At 41.8% G+C, this 11,254-nt stretch overlaps 1 protein-coding gene across 1 annotated transcript; it reads right to left on the bottom strand.

The window, feature by feature from the left end:
* Positions 1-861: 861 nt before the first annotated feature.
* On the bottom strand, positions 862-5,955 carry LOC148027410 (uncharacterized). Its single transcript, XM_087689090.1, has one exon. The coding sequence runs from the start codon at positions 4,969-4,971 to the stop codon at positions 1,675-1,677; it is 3,297 nt and encodes a 1,098-aa protein (XP_087545216.1). The 5' UTR covers positions 4,972-5,955; the 3' UTR covers positions 862-1,674.
* Positions 5,956-11,254: the final 5,299 nt, after the last annotated feature.

Below are 11,254 nucleotides of genomic sequence, written 5' to 3'. Positions count from 1 at the left end.
TAGAATAAAAGGAGCACATGATTATGACATGCCCAGCATATGCACACATACGGGTGAACTTTGATATCCCTTTACAGGGGCCACTTCACCAGTTTTTCTGACCACTACTCCTATATCGAAGTTAGGGGCTCTCATCACTTGCATGTTACACTTTCGGGAGAACCACGCTGCATAGATCGTTCTTTCACCGTAGCTACCCTTTCCTACCATGGGGGAGGAGAATCATTGTATATCTGGAAAGGTCCCATGGGTCATAATTTGGCCTTCTGTGGACAATAATAAACTACTCTACTCTACTCTCTCTCTCTCTCTCTCTCTCTCTCTCTCTCTCTTACATGGAGTTTCATCTGCCTTAGATGATGGTCACATTTTCAAGCTCCTCTATCCAACAGGAGCTCAAACCTAGGTCTCAACTATAGAACCAAGTTGGAGTTCACAATCTCATATCCAAAACCATTGTGAAATGCTTATTTCTTTAAGCATCCTTCTCACTTGTGGCTCAATATAGCCTTCACTAGATGGCTTGTACTCCAATCTCTAAATCAATTAGTGCTCTCTCTACTCTCTACCAAGAATCATAGAAAGAACAAGAGGCTCAAGGAGCCATTCATAGTGGGCTTACCATAGTAGTCTAGTTATTGAGGATAGCTTTGATTAGCTCCATGATCCTTCCATGTGCTCCTTTGAACTCCAAGCCACCACCTCCTCTCTCTAGTTGCAAGTGCTACAATTGACAAGAAAAGGAGGAAGAGGAGTAAGAAAAGAGAGGGGAAGCCTCTCTCAAGCTCCACTTATAGTCCACCCCCTTTACACATTGTATTGATAGTTTGTACAAGCTCTAGACGTAGTCCATATATACAATATGTCAAGGGTTGTAGACATAGCCATCATAAAGGAGTTTAAAAAGCCTAAGTATTGAGTTGTTTTAGGACCATGCTACATTTAGTAACTTTTGTAGCTTTAGTAGTTTGATTTCTTTTTGTGCCAATGGCACCCCCTAAGAAGGGCAACGATAATGTCCATGAAAAGGATTAGTCAAAACAAAGGCTCAAGACACTTGTAAGACAAAACGGACCAAGAAATGGAAGAAACAGATTTGAAAAAGGAAATTAACCCTTGCTAGAATGGATTCAAGTAACCTCTGAGATGCAAAAACCTTGTCCTTTTTAGTACATATTTGACATCTTTGCATTAAAAAAGAAACATACTTGAAAGAGGAAAGCAAGCCCCCCTACTAGAATGGATCCAAATAATCTCTAATGTTGAGATGATGCCAAGTAGTCAAGACATTTGTAAGACAAGATGGACCAAGAAATTCCAAAAGGAAGGTATGGGAAAGGAAATTAGCCCCTCCTAGAATGGATCTAAGTAACATCTAAACAATGGCAAAACCTTTTCTTTACTAACACAAATTTAGCGTCTTCACATTAGAAAAGAACAATGGACTTTATGACGAAGAATTACTCAGAGCACTTTGAGGTAGTCAAGGCAAGCAAGAACATCTTCATGGGGACTGAGAAATGAGAGAGAGAGAGAGAGAGAGAGAGAGAGAGAACACACGAGGAAAGGGACGATGGAACGAGAGACAACTGATGAATAATAACAGGATGGCACAGGCCATGAAATCGTGTCCTTCCTCGTCGTCGTCTTCTTCACGTAGTGAACAGTACGCAGCTAGTGCCAAGCTGACGCGGCTATCAGGGCCTGGGAGCGCCACCCCAGAAGCAGCCTGTGGCCGCTCTCTTGCAGCTTGAACCCGTCCTTGAACAGCCCCAGCAGCAGCCGGGCTTGCGACAGGTTGTGGAAGGACAGCGGCACAGCCTTGAAGCCTGCTCCGCTCACCAGTGAGCACCAGTTACACCTCCCCGCTGCCGCCTGCGTATCATGATGCTTCAATATTGCATCTGCGCAAGGAGCCAACATCGATGTTGATGAGTTAGAAGAGGATGATGGTGATGATGTTGATGAGGATGATGATGATGCTGATGATCCAGCATTGGCCATGGTTGGATTTGCACTTGTGCTTGTGGTTGCTGTCGATGTCGATCCTGATGTCGATGTTCCACTGCCGCAGAAGGTCACTGCGTTTGCTATGCGTGGAGCTAGGAAAACCCTCTCCACCAGCATCCGGCCGACTGCTTCAGATGGCAGACAAGCTTCTAGTGAATCGAATATGGCCGAGTAATGGTGGAGAGCTTCAAAGAAGTAAGAGGAGATGGAGGGTGTGTTGCACCCTAGCTCTTCTTCTACCAGTGTGAGAACCACAGGATAGAGCTTGCGCATGGCTTTGAGGAAAGATGAAACCGATGTGGCTGTTCTGTATGGCATGTGGGGCAGATGCAGCATACAGTTGGCCACGAGGGCTTCTCCCTTGACAAGCTTCAAAGCCGAGGCACGGAACTCTTCGTCACTGTCGACTCTCAGCTGGTTGAAGGTAAAAGGAAGGTTGAGGGAGGCAGCAAAATCAGAGAGACGTTTGCCGGTCTCTTGGACCGTTGCAAGCATGCGCTTGGCAGCAGCATGGGGGCGAGACAGTGCAGTGATACGCAGGTGGAGTGGTGGCCCTTCTTTCCTGCTCACCAGGGCTTGCATCAGAGATGGCCATTGGATCCCTTCCATAATCTCGTAATCCACAATGTGAATTCGCTTCTCATCTTTGATGGCCTCCAGGATAGCTTGATTTGCAGTGAAATGGCCAAACTTGATGTATGGAAAGATCTCATGTAGTATCTGAAATGCTGCCAACAAATCAGGACGGCTTGGTCCACCCCCACAATCGCTTGCTTGAGCATTTCTTCCTGCATCACCACTGCCATTAATATTGCTGCTAGATGAAGATGAGTGTGATGTGGCCATTGTGGCTGTCACTGCTGCTGAGGCTGTGCCCTGGTGATGATGATGGTGTGCATTAAACTGTTGCAGAGATCGCCCTCCCTCTATCCGATGCTGAAGACCCTCACTGAAGCAGGCAGCCACCCTTTGCATGGTGCTGCCTGATATGGAAACCAGTTCCTTGAGCCGAACCAATATCACAGCTGCGAGATCCATATCTCGTGTTCCCACAGCTTCTGCACCTGCTATGAGCAAGTGAATTAGGCGAATTCCATTGTAATCAGTGCCAATATGGTGGTGATCACCACTTCCAGCTGGTCCTACTGGCCATTGCTGGAAAATGTCATAATGATGGGCCAGAGCTGGAGCAATCATTGGAAGATTAAGCTGCTGTTGATGGTCTCTGTCGTCATCCCCTTTGAGTTTTTGAGATTCTGGAAGTAACACTGAAGAAGCTGTTGCCATTGTTGCTACAGCAGCCAGCACTTCTGAATCAGAGTGAGCACCTTTACTTGCCTTCTGACGTTGCAAAGAGGGATTCTGCAGAAGTCCTGAATCATTCTCGAATGGTTTCTTAGTGTTGTACTTGATCGGATCGGCAAACATCTGAGCACCAGTATAAAGGCTTGTTTCCTCCACAATGTTCTCTGTGCTCTCCCAGAACTCCATTTTGGTCACTTGATCCGATGCCTGCCCCATCCCATGACTGTCACCGAAAGGATTGTCATGGGGATCGACCACTATGAGATGATCAAGGTCATGGCCATAATGAAGCACCGCATTATCAAGGCCCACTTCATCAACCTGATGCAGCAAAGCATCATCAATTCTTCCTTGCTCAACCTGATGAAGCACCTTTTGAGACTGGCAGTGCCCTTCTAAGCTGTGGATATCCAGGCCTTGTGTAGGCAGCTCATGATGAGTAGCACAGAGCCAAGTCCCTTCTTCACTGCCAGAAATTGTTTGATAAGAGATCCCATATAGTTCTTCGAAGTACCTCTGTGCAGAGGGTTCTTTAAGTTCCATGAGGTGACCAGCAGCTTGAGCCCCCATCGTTTCATCAAAGCCGTTGATTGGCCAGGACACACTATTAGCTACATCTTTGCAAATTTGAGCCTCCATAGGCAGAGAGCTTGCACTTCTTGATTGTTGCATATTGATGATGATGTCTGAACAGGGCATAGTTGGTTCAATCAATGAAGACTCTGTGCCAAATTCACCATCAGTGTCCATCGCCATGAAAGCTAAGAGTTTCTCTTTGACAACTTCTTTGGGCTCATGTTCAGTACTCTTCTGATTATGATTGTCCTCCAGCATGAACTTCATTAACTCATTGAGATCACAAACCTCATTAGACGTGGCAAAAATTCCACTGGATGCAGAACCATCATTGCACAAGAGTTGATCTGATGGAGGAGCTGCTAGCTGCTGTAGCTCACTGGTTATACTTTTAAAGGAAGACGAGGGTCTCAAGATGGATGAATTTTGGTCATTTGTGCCAGAGAAGGTCTGGAAAGAAGAGCTTGCACTGTGTAAACTGGCGAGCTGTTGTTCGGTTGTGAGGCTAGTTCCAGTGGGAGAGGTACAGTTAGAATGATTATGTGAAACAAATGCAATTGGAGGAGAAGAAGAGCCTACATGGTTGTTTTCAGTAGGACATGGCCATCTGGATTCTTGCACACCAGTTTCCTCCACAACAGAAGAGCCATTACAGACAATTGGAGGTTGTAGCTTCTTATGCTTTGTGCCAGCTTCTGTAAGGGCCTCTGCTTGGTATATGGCACGCTTCCATACAGGACCAGTTCCATGACGACGTTTCTTAACCTGCGGTTGGCATGACAGCACCCTGGCATGCAGTTTCGGGCCATTGTTGCAATCTGAGCCAGCATTAGTGACGAGGCTCACTTGCGAATTCGTTCGGCTCAGAGCTTCCGAGAACCGGTGCTCGGACACCGCAGGCCAGCTAATAGTAGTTGCATGATCAGAGAGGTCACTTGTGGAATCAGAGGAGAAACGATTGGACTGATTTGAGTTGCTATGCCTATAATGTGGGACATCTCCAGATTGTGGTGGTGGTACTGAGTAATAACTCTCCATAGCAGGTAGTGGCTGAATTACTTCCATCCGGCTTTCAAACATTATAGACCTTGATCGAGTGGAGATTGCAGCAGTGGCAGCAAGCCAAAGACAAACCAATGATGGATTAGTAGCCTAGCAAGAGCTTGAAGGCCTAAGCAATCATGTCAAGATGGATGGCCAATCGATAGCAGTAGTCGTGCTATAGGATTATGGATTCACAAGAAGCTTATTTAGTCGGGGACGGCAGCATCGACAGGCATTTGGAAGCCGTCCAATATGCACAGGCTACAATTTGGAGAGAACATGATGGATGGGAAGGGCAAACGACAGGGAAGAGGAATTAGTTGCAATGGAAGACCTGGGCGATGCGAACTGTGCAGGTTTATGGTATCAATTCAATGTGGGAAATGGTTAATCTGCACCATATTCGATCGGAGGAGGTCCTTAGGATGGGTAATCTGCACGATATTCGATTAGAGGACGAGCCTAGGATGGTATACGAGATGACAGTACATGATGGCGAAGATGATGATACAATGTGAGAAAGAGATAAGAAGGAAAGGAGCTATGCAGGAAATTGGAGATTAAGAAGGAGGACGATTAAAAGAGTTAGAGGCGAAAGAAAGAGGGCGGCATGGGTACAGAAGAGATGAGAAAGAGAGGATCTATGGAGGAAGTTGGAGATTAAGGAGGAGAATTAGAAGAATAATAAGAGAGGGAAGAAAGAGGCCGGCAAGCCGGCACGCCGGCCCCCTCTTCTGTGCTGGCTTGACTCACAACCCCTAACATGCCTATGGTCCCCTTCCAAGCACTTAAAAATATACATGCATTTTGGACTTTCTAACCTCCAACCGTGAGAAGATGATGAGGAGGACCTCACGACCTTGATGATTCTTAATTAGTTCATTAATCGAGTCCTTAGATCTTCATGCAATCCATCATTACCTTCCTTAATGTGCCAACTTGTGTTCTCGCCGCGGGGCTCCGCGCTCCACCACGGTGTGGCCCATGGGAAGGTGATTGCTCCTGGGTGCCCCTAGTGGGATTATCAAGTTGGACCTTTGGGCCATTCCCTTGGGGCCTCAGTGCACTGCAGTCAAGAAGGTGGCTTTCTTGCATCAAAGCATGCTTGTACGAAATACAAAACACAACTACATCAACCACATTATGTTATGGAACATTTCAACCTGTAGCTTGAAATTCCCCTAAGAAAGATACCCATCCCAATGACACACATCATTTGATGCAGGTGTTGCCATAAAAGTCAACACTTTGTTTCAAAACCTTGTAACCTAGTACCATGATCCTCTATCAAGCACATCAAATATCTATGTGTTAAGATTCTAAATTTTAGGGCCTTTCCCACATCTAATGTTGAAGATGCTTGAGCGAGTCCTAACAAAGAGTCCAATTGTCTTACCATGTAGGCTAACCACAGATTGCTACTAGTAGGTTTAGGACTAAGAAAACATACAAAATCCTTAAAATGACAAGTCAACAAGGAGAGAATATATGATAGGCAAAAAATTTTCCTTTAGTAAAAGTTACTTCCCACTACAACAATATATGATATTGACCTATTCTGACCTAAAAATCAGATAATATTGATGTGATACAATGCTTGATTAAAGAGCCACTTTCAAGCTTGCAAGTTGTTGTATTTGAGGAGGTCCCTCCTTATCATATGGTGTTTTCACATAACTAAGTACTTTACAATATTCACTCAACGAATCAACTATAACAACTTTTACTTTACCAATTTCTTTATTGTTTTACAACTTTGTAAACTTGTAAATTGCTTCGAAGTTTGCATGGACATGCACAAGCTTGCACATGAATGGAAGTGTATGACTATGTGTGCATTTGCATGTAAGGGGACATGAAAGGGGTAGGGGAAGGTGGTATGTGAAAGCATAAATAGCATATATGTTTAAACACAGTAATGGCCATGTGTTTTAGGCATATTCATCTCTTGTTTCAACAACTTTAAGGAACTCTAACTTGCTTGTGTGCAAGTATAACATGCAAGTCCATACCCTTGTACATGCGTGCATTTGCTATTCATGGTTGTTTGCATTCAACGAACATGAATTTTCTTTTGGGACAGGGGGATCATGATTCATGAATGCACAAACATATCTTTTTGGCCATGTTGATAACTATGTATATGGATTAGATTTGTTAAAGCTCTCAAAAAGTGCTTGCTCACAAGCTTCACCAATTGTTGCTTTGTTTAATAAAGACATGAGAAAAGACCGCTCCTCAAGTTTTGTAATTTCAAAATGTGGATGTGACTATAAGTTCATATTTGCACGCGTAACACTTTTGCTCACATTATAGTATGTGAAAGAGAAATGTCACCTTAAAGGTCTAAACTAGTACTATTTTAAAACTCATCAACAATCATATGTAAGCTAAGATAAATTGTAAAAGGTATTGACATTTAAATCATGGGAAATATAGTAGTAACATACACTCAAGTCTAGGTCCATGGTCCATATTACTTAGCCTGAAGCTACAAGAAAATTGCATAAACTACACCTTATGCTTTTTAGCTTAGGAAAAATCTTATAAGCCATTTGGTTGATATGATCAAAAGGTGTCTCCTTCTAATCAAACCTACAATTGAGTTTCTTTCACTTTGGGTGGTGCCAATAATTTAGGGAACATGATGAGACTACTATGCATGACTATATGACACATCATAGGTCACATATAAGGTAACTTTCAAAGTTCAAAAATTAAAATGGTTTGATATACTTGCGTTGATATTATAAGAGGAGGTCTTATTGTTGTGAATTATCAAGGCACACCCAAATAGCTTTCTAGTAGTGGATAGTGTCCAAACAAAGAGTTTTGTTAATAATTCCAAAAGAGTGCCCTTTTTCTAATATGATTCTATACACAAATCTCAATATTATTTGTGAGATTAACCTCATTTGTCCTACAAAATGACTCTCTCTAGACTTTGTTACATAGAAATTATGTTAGAAGATCAAGAAGCTCCTTGAGTTACCAAAAACATACTTATTAAAGATGGTGTCCACAAAAAGACATGATCGGAGACATAGAATAAGACATGATGTAGGCTAAGACTAGATTTAATAAAATTGATTCTAGTGAAAGCTAATTGTACAAAAATATGAGGCCAATGCTTGCTGCATTTCTTTAATGCTACAACTTAGATAGTAAGATTACAACTTTTGACCTAACAAATTGGTGCTGCCCCATAGCCAATGTCTTCTTGCCCTTAATGTTGATCCCATTTTGATGATAATGCTTGGCATTTATATGTGCTATCAAATACCTTCCCCAACTTGACATTAGTCAATTAACCACTAAAGTGTTTGGGAATTCCAATCTAATTTTGGAAGGACAAAAATAATGTTTGAACTTGTTGGATGTGATTGATGTGTTCTTATGCTTTATCTATAGTATCTTTAATAGAATAATTTCCATAACTTGACACATGGCATTCATTCACGATATTTCAAAGAAAGAAAGAGTGCATTATGTGGCAGTCTCATGCTTGCGTGCCTACCAACCTCACACCTACTTATCCTACAATCTCTCTCTCTCTCTCTCTCTCTCTCTCTCTCTCTCTCTCTCTCTCTCTCTCTCTCTCTCTCTCTCTCTCTCTCTCTCTCTCTCTCTCTCTCTCTCTCTCTCTCTCTCTCTCTCTCTCTCTCTCTCTCTCTCTCTCTCTCTCTCTCTCTTTGTGGGGATCCTTCCACTCTCAACCTACAACATAACAAATCCTTTACCATGGTAGTAAACCCTCTAGACTTCTTTATGCATTACCTTGAAGTTTTCTTGATATAAACCCTTTGCCACGATAAAAAGTTAAAATATCAAGTCCAATAGTTGAGTTGGATTTGTGTAAGATAAGCTCCAAAGAATAACACACATAATTGGATATGGTGAAAGGGATGGCAACAACCAAGCTACACCCACCACTCACACTTGCACCACAGGTTTGCATGCATTGGTCCTTACTAATCATACTTGGCTAGTCTGTAGGTAACACATGCAACCTCTTCATATCATCGTATGTACCATATTTGTTCAAGTGATATTGCTATTCTTTGTAACTCATAAGCCTCTTATCTCTGGGCTCTCTTTTGTGTATACTATGTAATTAGTAGCAAGACACAATATAACACTCAAAGTTGAGGAACTTGTTGTCAACTAGTGATGTCTTGAAATGCGATGTTTCCTTTATTTCTTTTTTGTAAAGTATTCATACTTCTTCTTTGTAACACACACACACACTCTCTCTCTCTCTCTCTCTCTCTCTCTCTCTCTCTCTCTCTCTCTCTCTCTCTCTCTCTCTCTCACTTGAGGGTATGGTGTGAAGTCATGCTATGTACCTTATCTTCAATGTTACCTTGATCTTTATTTATGGATTGATATACATTGCTATGAATCTAAAGATTAATACATATATTATCATGTGCCCTTTATTCATGACAATAAGGCTAAAACATCACCACAGATTAGACAAAAATTTATTAACAATGGGTGTGTGCCTTTGATATTTTATCGCCAATACCTTTTACAACACATAATGATATACATTCATATCCTTCATCATAGTGTCCACTTTATGTTGTGGTCTCACCATTCTTGGTGCATGCCCCGAGCTCACTCCCAATTCCCACTATATACATCCATGCCCTTCATCATGGAGCCCATTGGATGTGGTGGCCCCATTGCTCTAGGTGTAGGCCATGGAGCCCACTCACAATTCCCACTATATCTTATGTGGAAATGTTTATACTTCTCTTATAGATATGCTATGACTGACATTCAAGTTTGAAACATGATATGAGTTTCCAAGTTGTGGCTATCCATTGCCACTAACAACTATGCAAACATCAATAGTACACCTAAGCAAAATGGTGTGCTTCAAAAATTTGACAACTATGATTATGTATATTTCAACCCAACTCGTGTGGTTAAATGCTAATACTACATTTGACTGCAAGAGATGTAACTTAAGATAGCTTTTAATGTGAGATAGTTCAACTTCATCTTATCTAGAAGGTGTGTACCATGGGACTACTCCTATGTCAAGAGGTGGTCCCCTCTCATTTAACCTCCACATATAGAGATCCCATATTCATGAAGGTACACGATGTATGGTGTGTTAACCTCTTCTACTAGAAAGGGTGTCTTGGGCTATGCATATGCATATAGAGGACCATTATCCCTTGGCTTAGTCTATGAAGTAATTCTACATGAAAACATACATCGTATTCTTTTGGATAAACTTACCTTCTTCATTTCAATGCATAATCATCTAGAGCCCCTTGGAATAGAGTAAGTAAGCATGCTCCCATTAATAGGATATCCCATATAAATCTATGATTTAAAAGTGGATGACCCCTAATATTCAATACTATTAGGGTTTAAAAATGATCCCTTTTGTTAAATAATTTGGCTACCTTAATCTACAATAACCAAGCTTTGGTGCACAGATCAGATGATGTATGCATGCGTAGCGAGCGTCGGAAGATCCCCAAGAACAAAAGAACTCTACTTTTGCAAAAAAACAAGAGAGAAAACTTGCATGACATGAAGCAAAAGACCAATTGGGTACAATCTCCCCCCATGCCTTGTGTGAGCGCTCCACAAAGCATGTATTTGATATATTATTCATCTCCAAGCTTAAAAAATAGCCCAATTTACAATTAGCACGCTTTAGCTTTTGTGTTTGCTTTTGTCCCACTAAAGAATTAAAGCTATTGGGCACCCAAAGAGTCGGGCTGTGCCCAAATACAATGTCCAATAACAAATATTTAAATCATGCACCTATGCACATACAAAATAATAAATAAATGTCAGGTGCTTTAATAAATAAGCGTGTCAAAATAAATATTGGCACCACGCCTAGGATGCGCGCCCATCAAAAATGATAATTTCTTCTAAATAACTTGAATACACGCTATCGCCCAGTGCTTCCCAACGCCACCGTTGCCTGCTCTACACATCAACTGAAGCATTCACAATTGTTAGAAAATAATAAAATTAAACATACAAAAGTGAATACCTAGCAGTCTTCAACTTCTACAAAATAAATAAATTGGTTAGAAATCAATCCTAACCTTAATTTATTACGAGTGCGCACTCTAAACTCAAAAATGTCTATTAATTTAAATATGTATTTTGCAGAATCACCCGTTATGGAATCACCCACTTGCACATCAAATTAACAAGACGCCCGAAAAGGACAAGCATCCCCATCGACTTTTCACACAAGGAATCCACCTTGTGTATGAGCCCCGACAACAAATATAATTTTACAGAACCCACCGCAAAACCTCACGAAGTTCACCGTGGA

This window comes from Lygodium microphyllum, chromosome 12 (assembly GCF_053477565.2).
Source record: "Lygodium microphyllum isolate KBCC chromosome 12, Lygodium_microphyllum_v1.1.10, whole genome shotgun sequence".
NCBI classification, from domain to species: Eukaryota; Viridiplantae; Streptophyta; class Polypodiopsida; order Schizaeales; family Lygodiaceae; genus Lygodium; species Lygodium microphyllum.
The sequence above is the reverse complement of the archived record's forward strand: the minus strand, read 5'-3'. Positions and strand labels throughout refer to the sequence as shown.

Bases quoted from the DNA above. Each gene is read 5' to 3' on its own strand.
- LOC148027410 (XM_087689090.1), bottom strand. From the start codon at position 4,971: ATGTTTGAAAGCCGGATGGAAGTAATTCAGCCACTACCTGCTATGGAG.